This window comes from Haplochromis burtoni, unplaced genomic scaffold, assembly GCF_018398535.1.
Source record: "Haplochromis burtoni strain Fernald_Lab_line unplaced genomic scaffold, NCSU_Asbu1 Contig_6, whole genome shotgun sequence".
Lineage (NCBI taxonomy): Eukaryota > Metazoa > Chordata > Actinopteri > Cichliformes > Cichlidae > Haplochromis > Haplochromis burtoni.
This window is the reverse complement of record NW_024582367.1, coordinates 4,112,702-4,129,948: the sequence shown is the minus strand read 5'-3', so window position 1 is coordinate 4,129,948 and position 17,247 is coordinate 4,112,702. Positions and strand designations below refer to the sequence as shown.

The following is a 17,247-nucleotide window of genomic DNA, read 5'->3' as shown; positions in this document are numbered from 1 at the left end:
TGCAGGGCGTGTTTCAGTTGGTAACCATTTATAAATATGTTCTCCTTTTTTCCAATACATATGTTCGACTGTACAGATTACAATCAGTTATCATGAGATAAAAACACATTCTTTTTTATTGTTTTTAATTAAACTTCACAGCGATCTGAAAGCTCACATTTACAGACAAGAGAACTCTGCTCAGCAAGCAAATATGTTAAAATAAAATAAAAAGAACTTTTTTGTCTGGCGTGGTTGAGGGAAAATGACAAGGATAAGTTCGGGGGATAGCAGTCTCCTCATCTTAATCCAAACGTTGTACCACACACACACACCAGAGACACTGCTATACATGTTTCTGCTTGAGGTCATGGAAAGAATAGAACATGCATCAGACTATTTACAGCGAACTAATATACACAGATAGCTTGAAACCATACACCCTCAAATAACCTCAACTTAAAAAGTCCTGTTTAAATTAAGTATAATACAGTTTATACCTTCATTTCTGTAAAGTTAAGTAGGGCTTCTCTCCAGTAGCAGGTGAAACTGAGGACAACTGTCTCCATTTATTCTTTATCAGACATCCAAAATAAAATGTTACAGACAAATAGTCTATAATCATTCCCACATATATAAATTACTTCAATATTTTCATTATTCATCATCTCTATGACTCAAACTCCAAATTACAGAGCTCCTGGATACTGAAATCTCAGGCTTTTGTTGTTGCAGTAGGTTCGATTTATTTAGAAGACGTGTGCCAGTGGACATAGTGTCAAAACCAGTGATTTAGAGTTAGAGGAATATATTTTTATGAGGTGGAGTTACTTAAGTATGATTTGCCTCTCTAAACAGACAAACTATCTAACAAACCTGAACTGGACAGAGTGAAATATCTGAGCCAATACATACCTCTTGTGCTAGAAAGTTTATATATCATCCCAGATTCTGAACATTGTCACTCACCACTGCATTGCAATTCACATAATAAGTGTCTGTCGTAGTCTGGTTAGCACTGATCAGCGATCTGACGGATCACACGCCCACTTTCACTTACTCCTAATGTAACAATCGTAACAACAAAGTAAGTAAAATACATAAAGTGCACCATTAGTTAAGACCTTGTCAGGCATTTTAGTGCAGAAGTGGCTGAATAAAAATGCATTATGATTTAAAAGAAATCATAAAAACAATGCAGAAGAAAGGGAAAGGTTGGTAACAGTGGTTGTGTATGCATTTGCTTGCTTTTAGTCGCTGAGTACTTTCCACCATCGCTCACACGGAGGAGGGACAGAGGCAAACTTTGATTTTGATTTTTCTGCCATTTGATAAAAGCACCCAACTGAGTGAAAGACAAGTTGCAGCCAAAATAATTTGCTATTATTGCCTGACAGACAATACATATTTAATTACTGTGATTATCGACTGATATAATTTAAAAGACGGTGAAGATTTGTTGCTCTTCTGCTTTCTCCTTAAACTCTTTTGGTTTGCCGATAGAGCAAAATATGTTGTGAAGATGTTGCTGGGGAAGTGGGAATGATAACTTTATCATTTTCTAACTAATCTATCAAAAAATAATCTGCAGGTTGACACATTCGCTTGCATTATATTATAGCAAAATTCTTTTTATTTTGACACAACAGAGGTAACTTCATCAGTCAAAGTTTGTCTGTGTCCCTTGTCCACCGGTCGGTTTTCCACATCCGTATGACTTGCAGTGTGACACAGAGGCAGGGTTAACAGAATAAAATTCAAAATGCAAACTATGTTTTGTTTTCTTTTTATGTACAATATATAACTTAATTATAAATATTGTCATTTTTCTCTAAGTACTGAGTTGTTGAGCCATTTGTATTTTCTGAGCAATGTACAGTATTGAACATATAATATTGTATTACATAGAATAGAGCCTACTAGCAACCTTGGTTAAGAGCACACTTTGAAAGAACAGAAGATGGATACAGAGTCCACAAGTAGAGTCCGATGGGTAGTACTTTCACTCTTGGAGTCCCACCTGATGTGGTCACACGTGGGGACAATGTGCCACGTGTCGGAAGTGATCTGGTCTCTGATTTAGATTAGAACTTGCGATCCTCCTGTTATCCTACCTGTTTGCAGATTATGATATTGAAAGAATCACTTCTCATCGTTATGTTTTTCATATAAGATAATGTCTAATACCCTAAAGTGTGTTTGTTGGCTTTGTGGTTTTCTTTCTCTAGTGAGTTCGTTGAGATGAGTTCGTCCATGACACACACACACCCCATCACATCTTCTGTCGAGCTAAATATTTTTTACTCTCTCAGTTCCACTAACAAGCCCAGTCCAACCATCCAATCACAGACAGGCCATCACACATTCGACTCCACAAATGGTCTCTTTGGTTTGATGGGGGAGGTGGGGCCTTGGGTCCGGGAGTCACGCGAGAGCTGTCGGTACATGTTGTCCTGGTAGGCCTGTGCCACGGGCAGAGTCCTCGCCACCTTCACGTCTGGGTAGGTGGGCACCTGGCTGACCCGTTCCAGGATGTCCCCACTGCCACGGGAGCCATTGGCCAGCTTTCCCAGAGAGGGGGGCTGAGTCTGGGAGTAGTAATCCTCTTCTAACAGATGTCCGTTTTGGGCGTTGTTGGTCTTGTTGTAGTAGGCGATATTACCCAGTGAGGCGGGGGGACTGTAGGTGGAACCTTGCTGGACCAGCTGACCGGGGGAGGTGGGGCTGATGGCAGAGTCCATAGATGTCATTGCCCTGGACCGTGAGGGCTGATGCAGGTACTGCTGAGTCCGAGCCGTCTTGTCTATGATCCCCATAAAAGGCGTATTGCGGGAGCGAGTGGTCTCTCCCTGATACAACCCCCCACCACCCTGGGAGGGAGAGATGGGAGAGATGTCATCACAGGTGCGCTCGTATGTGGCTTGTAAGGGAATCTCCATCTGCTGAATGGAAGAGGAAGGCCTGAAACCCGGGGCTAAATTCGAGGTGGATCCAGTTGAGATGTTGTTGCTGGAAGGTGAGAATCGAAGGCCTACACTCTGAGAATGGATGAGAGGCCTAGGGGTGGGCACATGCTGCTTCATTTCAGTAGTATTGGCACTCACAGGGCGTCTAACCATATGGGGGATCTCGGGAGAGCCCAGCTGGCAGGGGGGCATAGCATTGGCACGCTCAAGAACGTGTTCAGAGACTGGGTAGTAGGCGGCTGACTGGCTGCGGCTTATCTGAGGTGTCTGGCTGTAACGGATGCCCCCCGGGCCCCCACTGCTGGCGCGGTAGGCAGAGGAGGGGCGCTGGGGTAGCTCATCCTTCAACAGGCTCGACTCCATAACCCCTCCTCGGCCGCCGTGCTGACAGAGGGCCCCAGAACTGAGGCTGGCCTGGACTTGGGACATTGACCGTCCATCCAGTGAGGGTTGGTACACCAAGCGGCTCTCTACATCCACCGAACCCCCTTGATAGCGACCACCCATGGAGTGGCCCATCTGGCCACCATAACTACTATTTCCCATTACGTTGCTGGGCTGGTTTGTGCGGACTATTTGGGCTATGGAAGGCTGCAGACGGAGGCCTTGGGCTTGGTGGTGTTGTGAGGATAAAGAGGGCTGCGAACTCAGCTGGAAAGAACGTTGGCTGCTCATCTTGGAGAGGGGAGATTTGGGTCTTCCAGGAAGCTGCTCTGTCTGATAGCGCACAGGTGACCCAGACTGAGACCTGTACAGACAAACACTTTCTAACGGTGGACTGGCTCTATACTGAGCAGCCCGACGTAAAGGGGAAGGTGGTGGGCTCTGGTGATCCATCCCCTGACCCCCGGTACCCATAGGAGGTGGGCTGAAGCGGTAGGATGGCTGGTGTACTGGGGAGGTGTGAGGGGGACTGTGTCTGTAATGGGAGTTCTGATGTGTTGGAGAGAGGGAGGGTGACGTGGGCTGGTAGGAGCCCCGAGTTGGGGAGGACATGGAGGAAGAGGTGGGGTGGTATTCATAGGGCTGGCCCATGGGTGAGCCTCCAGCCAAGTAAATCTGATCTGGATGTGTGGGGGAGAGGGGTGGACTCTGAATTATAGGAAGGCTGGAGGGATTTGAGAGGGACTCGGGTGGGGGCAGACCCATCGACATGGCTTCCAGCTCCTGCTCCAGGTAGTCCTCATCCTCAAACAAGTCCTGTACGGGCTCCATGTCTTCCAGACGGGGCTCTGGTGGAGGGGGGAGAGGCATGGACAGAGACAGGGACTCCTCCTCTTCTGGGGGAGGTGTAGGAGGGGGTGAGGGAGGAGGCTCCAGCTCCAGGTCCTGCTGCTGGTGCTCCTCCTGGTTAAGTTGGTGGCATTCCTCTTCCACCCTCTGGAGCAGCCGCTGGATTTCTCTGTTATTGGGGCACTGCTTTATGGCTTCATTCAGGTCCTCTAAGGCTTCAGGAAATTGTCTAAAATAATAGAAAATAAATAAATAAATAAATAAAGCAAATTACACAAAACTGTAAAATCTGGGGGAAGAATATAGAGATCCTTTAAAAAGGAAGACCACGGAGAAAGGGGTAAGGAAAAAGGAAAGCATTCTTCTGATCTGTACAAGGATAAAAATGAGTGTACCTGCTGCTACGCTTGGCGCGTGCCCTGGCGTAGTATGCCTCATAAGATTTTGGTTTCAGTTCGAGCGCTTTAGTAGCAAATTCCTCAGCCATCCCAAAGTCCTGGAGAGATTAAGCACAGGAGAAGAATAATGAACACTACAGAACAGTGAGAGAAATTGACATGTGGCCAATAGTATCATTAACCATCATAGGCTTTAGTAACATCCTTCAGTTTTAACAATTTAGTGTTTTTCACTGTTGCTGCTTTTCTGCTGACTTACGTTCATTTTCCTTCGACATCGGGACAGGTTGAGGAAGAGCGATACTTTGAGTTCCCTGAATGTCTTAAGGTCCTCGCTGAAGCCTTCGCGTGGAAACTTTTTGAGAGCGTACTGATAACGCTGTGCAGCCTCCTTCACCTTCCCCTTCTGTTGGACAAATACAAAAAGATACATCTGGCTTATCCTTCATTTATGATATATATACACACACACACACACACACAAACACATATATATACACAAACAAAATCAAAAACAGACACACACACACACACACACGACACACACACACACACACACACACACACCACACACACACACACACACACACACACACACAACGATGCCTGACTATTACCACACTATATATTAGGGGTGGGGGGAAAATCGATACTGTGTAGTATCGTGATATTTTGTTTGCTAATAATGTATCGATACAGGGACAGCAGAAATCGATATTTTGTTACAAAAAAGTTTTTGTGGCTGAACTGACTTCAGAGCATGTTGATCCTTTTTCTGAGCAAGAATCCTGACATTCCTTCACTGTCCAAATGTGTTTAACTTGTTTTTTGGCAGCAATAAACATGACAGTTTACTTATTTTAATTTAAGACATGTTTTATTTTAATTAAGTTTAAAACTTTTTTTATTTAATGTAAAATTATATTTTGTTTTAATTTACTTTCAAATTCTTCAGTTGCTGAAGGGGCTGCATAGTTTTCATAAATTTCATAGTTCAGAATAGCTATAATTGTACCAGATGGTTGCATTCAGTTAAGTTGGACTAGACTGTAATACAAACCGTTCAGTTTGTCAACAATAAAACTGACTGAAATGAGAGAAAGACTGAGTGTGAGACTTTGATATTAGATAAAATGAATATTGATAAAGTTTACCTTTATGTACAGAATCTGAATATCGCAAAATATTTTTAAAAATTGCAATAATATTGTATTGTGCGTTAAGTATTGTGATAATGTCATATCGTGAGTTGTATGGTGATTCCCACCTCTATTTGACATGTTGTGAAATTTCCTAGTATATTTATAATTCAAAATCTAATTCAACAGATTTTATTTTATAACACCCAGCACGCCCCTGCGGGCGGTTTATCCTTCGAAGCTCGGGTCCTCACCAGAGGCCTGGGAGCTTGAGGGTCCTGCGCAGTATCTTAGCTGTTCCCAGGACTGCGCTCTTCTGGACAGAGATCTCCGATGTTATTCCGGGATCTGCTGGAGCCACTCGCCTAGCTGTGGGATCCCCTACATGTAGCCCCTTCCGCCGGGGTTACTTGCGTAGTAGCATTCCAACAACGCCCTGTTTTCTCTCTTGCCCACCGATGCCTTCTTGTTCCAGTAGCCCACTTTTCGTCAGGGTGCCCTGGTTCCTCAACACCTGACGCGGACCTTGTTGATCCGGGCGACGTCCGAGCCGGCATGCCTTCATATTTATCTGTCTCGCTCATGTCTGCGGTAGGCTCGCTTAGCATAGGTGACCAGGGTGACCTAAGGCTCTGAGTCTAACACGCTAGGTATCCACCTATAGAGTCTTACACGGGATCGATCTCAGACACGAGCCAGACTTGGCCATGGAAGAATGCAGGACTGATCTTAGAACTTTGACGATCGATCCTATTGTTCTAGACTCCAACCTGAGGGTTCATGGATCTGAATTAGTGATCTAAACCATCTTGTTGACATAGACTATCCATATATATATATATCACACATATATACATAATATATATATATATACACACATATATATACACACATATATATACACACATATATAACAATACACACACATATATACACACACAATATACAACACATATATATACACAATATATATACACATATATATATATATATATATATATAATATATATATATATATATATATATATACTAACACTATATATATACTAACACATACACATATATATATACACACATACACATATATATACACATATATATTAGGGGTGCAACGATACACAAAATTCACGGTTCGGTTCGATACTTTGGTGTCAGGTTCGATATTTTTTCGATACAAAATATTTTAACTCAAAAGTAGTTTTTAAATTTAATGTTGCTGAAACAAAAGAATAAAAAAATAAATAAATCTATCCGATCGAGAAATCGCTCATCTTTGGAAAAGACAGTTTATAACAGAGAAATGGCTCTTTCCAAAATAAAAGCTATACTATACGCTTCTTCGGTGGTATATTCTCTGCAGCATATTAAACATATCAGGTCCCCATAAGGAGAATCATGTGCTAACGGCTGTCTAAATGACTCAGGTGAAGTTTGTAGCATGCATGCTTGTTGTTTTTGTCTGCTTCCACTTGTCTTTGCACTAGGATGATGTCAGCGTAAATGTGCAGTCATATTCATTGTGTTCCCACTAGTGCTGTCAGCGTTAATCTCATTAAAATGATGTTAACGCCATAACGCGGCAAATCTCCGTTAACAAGTTACCGCGGATTGCTCCATGCGTGGGGCTGGACGGTGTCAACATGTTAACGAACTAACTGTGCTACGCACTAGTTCCCACCAATATAATTGAGCATTGCGTGGCACATCCGACATACTGTTTTACCTTTGTCCATCAGGGTCATACTTCACATGAAAACCAAAAGAGTTCCAAACGCCAGATCTGAATGAGGGTGGAGGAGGCTCAATTTCGGGTAGCGTTGAGGCAGTTGCCACGTTGCTACGAGCTTAGCTTCTGTCTCACTAGCTTGCGCTGCGCTCAGTGGATCTGCGCTCGACAGTACAGCCTAGGCGGAGTAGTCGAACGCAGATCCTCTGAGCTCTCAACACAGACAGCATCGTCAGAAGAAAAGTTGATAAAATAAATTAAAAATTTTGTATTGTTCATACACATGCTTACCAAACCGAAAGCACTGTATCGAACGGTTCAATACCGATACATGTATTGTTGAACCCCTAATATATATATATACATATATATACACACACACACATATATTTACTTATTTCTTCAGCACTTATCCACCTCAGGGCACACTATTGCGATATTAATATATTCTAGCGATAATGGGATGATAGCACACATTACATTCATTCCTACAGACAACTTCTAATCACTAATTAACCTACCAAGCATGTATTTGGACTGTGCAAAGAAGTACCCACACAGGATAACATGAAAACTTCATATTCTTCAGATATTTGATGTTTCAGCTGGTAAGCATTTATTTTCCACCCAATACATGATTACAATCAGTTATTTTGAATCAGGAACTTTCTTGTATGGAGCCAGCTGGACTAATCACTGCATCCAAATTCCAAAATCATTTTTTCCAAGTACTGTTGCAGTGCTATTCATCCATCTGGATGGTTTTGTTGTGAATTGCCAAGTTTTGTAGAATAGACAGAATAGAAGATTTCTACCTTCTTAAAATACATTTAGTTTCTTTCCAAAAACCAAACGACAAATAAATAAATTGCATCAAATCAAATCGTGTAATACATTTTGGTGTAAGCTGTTTTATGTAGGAACTATTTTCTTTTTAATAAACTACAATGATCAGCCAGAAGAAGCATGCAGCTAGCCGGCATTACAGTCAAGCATCTGAGCGGTTTCCCCAAACAAAACTGCTCTCGATTTATTTTGAGAAACTGATTTCTGGAAAGAGACATTTCTGCTAAGTTATTTTTTTAGCATTGTTTCCACTTTTAGCACCGTAAGCTGGGTCCTCTTTAATTCCATTTATTTTAAGTGAAAGAAAAGATCATTACAGCAAATAGCCAATGCAAATTTTCCCCGACATGATCAGGAGTTGAAATGGTAAATGGCCTGTATTTATATAGCGCTTTACTAGTCCCTAAGGACCCCAAAGCGCTTTACACATCCAGTCATCCACCCATTCACACACTGGTGATTGCAAGCTACATTGTAGCCACAGCCACCCTGGGGCGCACTGACAGAAGCGAGGCTGCCGGACACTGGCGCCACCGGGCCCTCTGACCACCACCAGTAGGCAACGGGTGAAGTGTCTTGCCCAAGGACACAACGATCGAGACTGTCCAAGCCGGGGCTCGAACCGGCAACCTTCCGATTACAAGGCGAACTCCCAACTCTTGAGCCAAGATCTTTATGAAGAACCATAAAGAGCACGCAGGCACTTCATCTTCAATTCTAAACCAGATATTATGATGTCATCATTTTTCCCAACCACCTAAAAAGAGGTTTAAAATACCCACTTGTAACACCTTATGAGAACATAGTGTGATTTTAATTTCCCAATGATATGTATTTTATATCCACAAAACTTATGCCCAATATATTTTTGCACCATAATATTCTCTAGCGACTACATCACAGGCTAAAATAGTCCATTTGTACCGTTTAAGCACCTATAACACATTAGAAAATACTGGTGGGCTACCCCTCACCCTCCAAGCAGATGGATCTATGATATTAATTTGAAAATCCAAGATGGCATCTTTCTCAAGTTATCGCATTCACAGTATTTTCAGAAAACTCTGTGACCTTGACACTCAAGTCAAGGTCACAGACAGTCAAACACACCTATGATGTTTGAGAAGATGTATCTATAGTATTCCTTTGAAACTCCTACGTCATTTCATTCTCGTGTTCACAAAGATGGGGGATAGGCATGTACTAGCTTCCAAAATTGGGCAACGTGCACCAAAACAATCTAGATGGATAAATTGCAAAATATCTAATTAGCCATATAAATTCATTTGTGGACAAACACTACTGAGATCTTATTTAAATAATGTCTTTGGCTTTATGAATATTCTAATATGGATATGATTTATAGCCAGATATGCGACACAAAGATCAGAATTTTTCAATGGGAGTTTATGACTTTACCAAAAAGGCATCTTTAAACTTGCATATAAAGGATATCCATAACCCATCTTTCATTCACAGTATGAAATCTGAGCTGCTGAGTGCACAGCCTGTTCTCTGACCTTGTAGAAACTGTCTCCTTCCTCGATGAGTTTGCTGAGTAAGATGATCATGATGTCGGGTTTGGAGGTGGCCATAGCCCACGTGGCTGGACCTGTGTGACAAAGGGGGGAGCAGATGAAAGAAAGACACGCAGTAATAAGCAGAGAGAAGGAGCAGGAGGAGAAAGAGGAGAGGAGCGACTGGGAGTCACAGTACACACAACAATAATAACAGGAATGAGGACAACAGTCAAAATGGAGGAATGGAAGAGAAAAGACAGGCAATCCACTGCAGAGGAAAGATTACGAAAAAATAAATAAAAAACTATCCTGACACCTCGAGAGCACTGTCACCATCGTGACATCATGCCTGGGTCAAATGCTATTTGCCAATCATTTTTTAAAAGTGCTTATTTGTCGTACAAAAATTAGCATTGTCATTGTTGTGAAAAGTGGCTTTTTATTTTTATTTTTTTTAACAATTAATTATATAATATCTGCAAATATGTTTTGGCCCAGGCAACCTAGTGTAGATGTGTATACAGAGAAATTAAATCAAAGCATACTGTCATGACTTTCTACTAAGACACAGTTTCTGTCTTGTTAAGAAGTGCAGGTGTACAGTAATTCACAGACGTGATTAAAAAGCAAGAAAATCAAACGGGGGAAAAAAAACTAACAGGGGAAAAAAATGATTGAGAAATCAAACACAATCCCTTGACTGAAACGGTCTTTGTTGTATCTGCGCAACAGCAATCCTTGACACATGTGCACACACCACAGAGATGAAAAGGAGGAGGATTTAGCACAAGGAGACACAGGGGCAGTTACGGGAAAAACAAAAGAGGCAAGCAGGAGGGATAAAACGGGGCTCTGCAGGCGTAAGCTGTCCCCTGAACTGGTGGTGAGGGTGGGAATGCTGCTGCCTGGCCTAGCTGACACTGACAAAACGTCTGGAGGATGGTTTATCACTGCAGTCTGTGGTGGCGGTGGCACAGAGGTATTACAAATACATGCAGTGACGCTAAATCACTACCACGCAAGAGTTACTGTGGGCTTCCGTCATGCATCTGTGGGATGGAGGGTCAACACCTTGATACGACGTCACAGGCTGGAGGCTGGGCATGCTGTCATTAACCACTTCAACGTTAGCATCTACCTCTAGGCAATCCCGACTGCGTCTCTGTCAGTGCTAATACCTTTGCATGTTATTATTTGTCAGTTTGGGAAGGTTTTTGGTAGCTAAGCTCGCCTGCCGACACTTAGGACGACACAGACAACACAGAGAGAGGAGATAGAGCTGTCAAAATGCCTGGTAGGGTGAGAAGTCGACAGCCTTGGCTTTACCTCGGGGCCGACTGGGCAGCGTCTGACATCCTGGGGCCGGAGAGAGAGGCGGGGGGATAGGAGTAAGAGGGGAAGAGGAGGGAGGTCATGAGCAAGAGATGGAGTGTAAGTAGGAAGGGGAGGGCAGGGTTGCAGGGAAACAGGGGTGTAGGAGTGCGTAGGAATGAGAGGAAAGAAAGAGATAGAAACAGCAGGAGGGTGAAAGAGAAGAGAGGTGATGATGGTGGAGGAGGAAGAGAAGTGAGAAAAGGAATACAAGCAGCAGTGAGAAGCGGAGATAAGTGCCTCAGCAAAAAGATACAAAAGAAAAAAACAAAAAGAAACCACCGCAAGCGCTAATAACAACCTGTCTCTGAGCAACCGCAGAGGAATCGAGAGAGAGGACGTGATTGTGAGAGAAACAGGGAGATAGCGTGAGCGATAGAGACAAACAGAGGCGCTGAGAGAACATGACAGAGAGAGAGAAAGCAAAACAACACAACAGCAACAGTAGTACAATAAAAAGAAACACATCAGTGCCATAAATAGCTGTGGAGAAGCAGCACCAGGGGGGTGGGATGGCATACAGTAGCAGGAAGTTGTTTATGCTACATGGAGACACAAACCTGAATCCATGGCTTATTACACTGGAGTACTACAGTGCTCTATAATGACCAGCAGGAAGTGTGTACACAATCATCTTGTGAATTCTCCTTTTATAGTCTTTCATGCAGCTCATGCTTAAACGCCGATGCATGACCTTTTCAGCCAAAATACAATCTCCAATTGTATCTTATTTCACAGCAGGCAAATAATGCTGTTATGTGGCGCTACAGAACAAAGGTGCTGCACTTAAGAGTCCCTCGTCCGTTTGCTAAATAATAGGTTCTTTAATTCTGTCAACTTGCTCTTACCTATCTTGGCTCCTTTCTTTAGCAGGGCGACTACCACGGACGTGTTTCTGCAGCCCACTGCTCTGTCCAGAGGACGCATCCCGCTGTAGTCTACGTGCTCTATCATGGCCCCATGGTCCACCAAGAACTGGACCTGGAGAGACAAAGAAAATGGAGTGAATGAGCGAAAAAGAGAAGGACAGAGAGACATATCATCCAGGATTCCAAAGCCTCTCTTGTACATTACGCCAACAAAGGAACAGTGATGAACCAGCAACGGGGGCCATGGTTGGCCAAGGAGTCTCTGATGCACGTGAGAAGTGAAGGCTGGTGTGGTCTGATCCAGCAAGACGAGTTACTGTAGGTCAAATTGCTGATAGTTATTATTATTATTATTATGTATGACCATTTGGGAGGTCTTTATCAGTAAAGGTAATGTTGTAGAACTTGTGAAAATATACTTAAAAGTCAAAATTTGGTGCTTTCCTTAAAATGTTTGAAATATGCCCAGTGGGGCCGGATTAGGGTCTTTGCCAGGCCCATTCTGGCCCCTTGGCCTTATGTTTGACACCTCTGTCTATAAAAAATAAATCATACTACTCTATAGCTTACCATAGAAATAGCTAAGCTAGTTACAAATTTGCTAAATCAATGTCAGCAATATAAAAACCTGCTCAGACACATACGAGCTACGTATGGGTGTCGTATATGCATTCCTTTGGTTTCCACATTAGCTACATACCACTTCAGAGTCGCCGTAGAAGGCAGCCAGGTCGAGGGGCGTGCGTCCGTTCTTGTCCGCGTGGTCAGTGGCGGCTCCGCTCTCCACCAGGCAGCGGACAACAGGTAAATGGCCTTTCAGACACGCCCAGCTCAGAGCAGTTAGACCCTCCTTATCCATCAATGACAGGGAGGCTCCTGGGACAGGAAACAGTATTTTTGTACTCCATCTCAGAGTAATCTCCATCTGTGGTTGGCTGGTTTGAATTTGTGTGTCTCTGTTTTTTTAATAACTAACTGCTGTATTACTTTTGATTGATTTTGTAAATTTGCCATTGATTTCATTTGGATCCAATTACAGTAAACATAATTTGAAAACCGTAATTAGGTTCAGTTTTATTAGTGCAGTCAGTATTCTTGTGTTGTAATCTCAAATCAATTTGAGGCAAATATATTTGCTTTGAATCTTTTCCATTTTAAGGGGATTTTCTTTTATCCTTCGCTGGCTCCTGTGACCTGTCAAATCTGATTCTCCTGCCATCCATCATGTCTGACTTTGATATACAACTTTGTGTTTGCACCCAGTCCAAATACAGAAACATTTAGCAGTGCTAGCATGACCATCAGGCAAATACCGACACATATTTCTTCCCTTCACTATTTGGGTTCAGAAGATCTGTTGAGAGATGTGCACAAACACTTCCCAACAACAATTACAATGTTGTATCGGTTTCCTGCTGTGACAGAAGTATTTTTTTAGCTAAATACATTGACCTGACTGAGTTTCAATTTGCTTTCAAGTTCTTTTCTTTATTCACCTTGAACTAGTAAAAACTCAACAGTTCCCAGGTGTCCTTCTGAGGCAGCCATCATCAGAGGTGTACGACCCTGCTTGTCAGCCAGGTTCACATCTGCTCCATGTGTAAGTAAAAGGTCCACTATCTGCAACACCCAATGCAACATCAAAGAGATAAGTTAACACGAAAACTGCAGCTAGAAATTCATTTTTAAAACTATTACTCTGACAGTTAGATTAGGCAACAGCAGGGAAAATTAAGCTTTTCCCAAAGCCTAATGAGATGCATCCAAATTTTTCATTTTTTTGCAAAGCAAAATATATTCATTTAGCAAATAGGATCAGGTGGCCACTGACCTGCCAGTGTCCCTGCCGGACGGCGCTGAACAGTGGGACGATGCCTCGCCTGTTGGGCTGAGCCACAGCTGCACCCTGCTCCAGTAACAGACGGCAAACCTCCAGCTTCCCACGACCAGAGGCTGCAGTTAGAGCTGAATGCACAGATACACAACCGTGTGATGTTATGGCTAGTTAGGAGCACAAAATTAGCATATTATCATCTGCTCATTTCCAACTCCATACTTTTTTGCATAATTGCATATCTTCGTTTTTTAGTAAGTCAAAAGAATCCTTATTAATCTCATGCTGGGACTTGAGCCCCTAATTCATCCTCTGTCTGAAGTAAGCCATTTGAACGCCTTTCCCTTTCACTTTATTCTAATTTGAATAACAGACTTGAGAGACCGCTGAGCCCGATGACCATATTAAGGATATCCTCTCTCTGTGAGAAAGAGAGTTTAGACCAGTATGAAGCTCGAGCTTTAGGTTCATAGAGATTACACTTACACATACTGACTTGATTATTGCTTTAATGTACATAAGACGCAGGTACTTTAAGTGATGAGGAGAGGAGAGATGTAATTGAAATCATTTCAGCAGACTGAATCAGAGCGACAGCAGACCTGGTAGTGTGAGCCCAGCTTTAACCTACTTGTTCTTTGCTGGAGAAACATTTAGGTATATCATAAACTCTAAGTGTCAATATGCATAGTCTCCCTCAGGCTGTTAACATACTTCCACTTGACCTATCTAGTAACACTGGGATTGGAAATCATGTGCCAGAACAGCTGTTACCCTTTTGAACCCTTATAAACAATGAAAGCAGAGCTGAATGACTCCCCCTCTTCAACAGTGAGAAGACAGTCGTTCCAAAACTGTAGCAGGGGCACTAAAGATTGCAATGAGGTTTTATAGCTCTAGGTTATAATGATACATTACATTTCTCAACATCCTGCAATCAGACTAGTCATTTCTAAGCACCCTAGAGCTCAGTCAAAGCCCCCCTCCTCTCCCCTGTGTGGGCCCAGCCCTGTCTATGCTCCAATGACACCACTGCACTGTCATCAGCGTCTGACGCAGCAGCAGCCAGCAGCAGACACACAAGAAACATCTCCCACATCCGCACTGCAGCGCTCTGCCTCGCAGTGAAAAACCCTCTCACAGAAACTCCATCAGTCTGAACTTTATGGGGAAAAAACGATGATACATCTTTGCATTTGCACAGGGGATTTAACATGAGCATTCACAGTCATCTGTTATTCTGAACTGGTGGTTTTAGATGCATAATGCTCAGTTACAGTATGGATTCCCACCTGTCTCTCCCCACAGGGTGTCAAAGTTATTGATCTGAGCCCGCTCCACCTCCTCTTCATCTTTCTCTGGCAGGTCCAGCAGGTAAGACACGATCTGATGGAGAACAGGATTCAAGATGGCACTGATTAATGTCCAAGTTTCCTCTTACAGAGCAAAATCTACTACCCTTTAAATCTGCTGTAATCTGATCTGAGAGACAGGATTGTACACAAGTCATCAGCAACAGTGCTGACAACCAGATCTCTGCCAGTCAACTGCAGAATATATTTATATTACAGTGAGCTGACATTAGGAATCGCATTACATTTACCATCCAGCTTAACTTCATATAATTCATATATTTAAAAATGTCCAAAGTGCTTTTTTCTCCAAACCCTACAGCAGGTACGTGTGATTAACAGCTGGTAGTTACACACAAACATACCAGATAGGCCAATTATCAGCAATCATCACGCCCATGTTTCAGTGACACATTGTGTAACCTATTGTATGTTTATCCAATTATCCAGTTTTAAATATGAAAACTGTTCTGCTGATTAAATAGGCACATTTGGACAGTTGAGTATTCGGAGCATCATTTTCTTGTCCCTCTTAAAAAGACCAAAAGCCTCTTTATTCTGAATCTAATTAAGTTCTCAGAAATGAACCGCATTTCAGTTCTCATACAGCGGTCTGTACTACTCCCCTCCCAAAACAGAAAGAAGTGGAAGACATCGCTGCATAACTGAGCGAGAGGATAGGAACATCACAATCTGAGAAATAAACTCCTAACAGGCCTCAGCTGGCAGCTTGATTAACTTTGTGGTGGTTTGGGAAGGGAGTAGCACATCCTGTTGTGTGAAAACAAAGTCTCAGAAGAAAATTATTCCTAAGGGGACAGCAAACCTATAAAAACTGAACTTGTACTCTGAAATCTGAATTTTGAGCTGAGCTAACATGATCAGCTGGAATTTTAACACCATAAAACTGTCAATGGGGTTGAAAAACAAACAAAAAACAGGAGTGATGTTTGAAAAAGTATATCTGTGGCTAGTGTATCAAAAAGCAAATGAATGAATGAATGAATAGCGACGAGTGACTGCATTGTTCACCATTTACAACATTTCTGATTAATATAATGCTAATAGCCTTACTTTAAAAAATAGTGGCATTTCTAAGTGACTTCAAATTTGTAAAAGTTAATGTAACCTTCCTTTTCTTCCCCCAACAAGTGATGACTACAGAGAGCATCTTTAACAGATGGCTTACACAGCAGAACAAGCCTCAATGAGAAATTCTATAGTTATTGCTTCTTTTACAGGGTTACTAAATCTGATTTACCACCACCATTGGTGTGAATGTTGTACACGAAGCCACAAAAATGGTGCAATAACAAGTACTTCTAGCATTTTATGTCACTTTTTTTTATTACAACTTAATACAGAGACTCAACAAAATGAAAATAGTCAATAATAGCAATGAGCTCAAAGGAACTGAACAGCAGTGGTATTCAATTAAAATTTAAGGCGGTCCAGTTAGGCTCCAGAACATCAAAGTTCCATATGCATTATAATTTAATGCAGCAGGCTAAAAGTTTGATCAGTGTCTGTATATAGTCAACAACTGACTGTCAAGTATAACTTATTAAAAGTGTTTCAAAGATATTTATTATTACATTTCACAATGTCCTGGAGGACACTCTGATAATAAAATAATAAAAATGTGTTAACGCTTGTTTTCAAAAATGAAAAAAAAAAAAAATACAAATAAAGTACTTAATTAAAGAAGTTAAATAACAAAAACATGTAGTTTGAGATTCCTGTTTTCCTTAAGTACGATTCTCATGTAAACCATCTCAGCTTTAAGCCTTTCCCTCTGTTTGTTTCCCTGATTTATGCATGGTTTAGACTTATGCAGGAAACCTACACTATAACTTCCAACATAACGAAACCTTTTAACCGCAACTTTCCACGTGACCTGGCGCACACATACCGAGACGTGTAACCACATGTCGGGTCAATGCAGTCCGCAACAACTTGAATGGCATGGAAGGTTGCAGCATTGGGTTCAGAAGGGTTACATTCAGTTACATCA

The 17,247-nt window shown here is 42.1% G+C and overlaps 1 protein-coding gene across 12 annotated transcripts in view; it reads right to left on the bottom strand.

Moving 5' to 3' along the window:
• Positions 1–93: 93 nt before the first annotated feature.
• The window catches only part of tanc2b (tetratricopeptide repeat, ankyrin repeat and coiled-coil containing 2b), a 173,121-nt gene continuing 155,967 nt past the window's right edge, over positions 94–17,247 (bottom strand). For 10 of the 12 annotated variants that reach the window (XM_014335365.2, XM_014335368.2, XM_014335378.2 and 7 more), the window contains 10 exons: positions 15,174–15,267; positions 13,879–14,012; positions 13,544–13,667; positions 12,748–12,923; positions 12,027–12,159; positions 11,134–11,163; positions 9,808–9,899; positions 4,836–4,982; positions 4,574–4,674; positions 94–4,407 (listed from right to left, as the gene is read on the bottom strand). In XM_014335365.2, the coding sequence (XP_014190851.1) occupies positions 2,337–4,407; positions 4,574–4,674; positions 4,836–4,982; positions 9,808–9,899; positions 11,134–11,163; positions 12,027–12,159; positions 12,748–12,923; positions 13,544–13,667; positions 13,879–14,012; positions 15,174–15,267 (3,102 nt within the window). In that variant the 3' untranslated portion in view covers positions 94–2,336. The remainder of the gene's footprint in view (positions 4,408–4,573; positions 4,675–4,835; positions 4,983–9,807; positions 9,900–11,133; positions 11,164–12,026; positions 12,160–12,747; positions 12,924–13,543; positions 13,668–13,878; positions 14,013–15,173; positions 15,268–17,247) is intronic. The other 2 variants (XM_014335366.2, XM_005913571.3) reach the window with 1 other exon arrangement.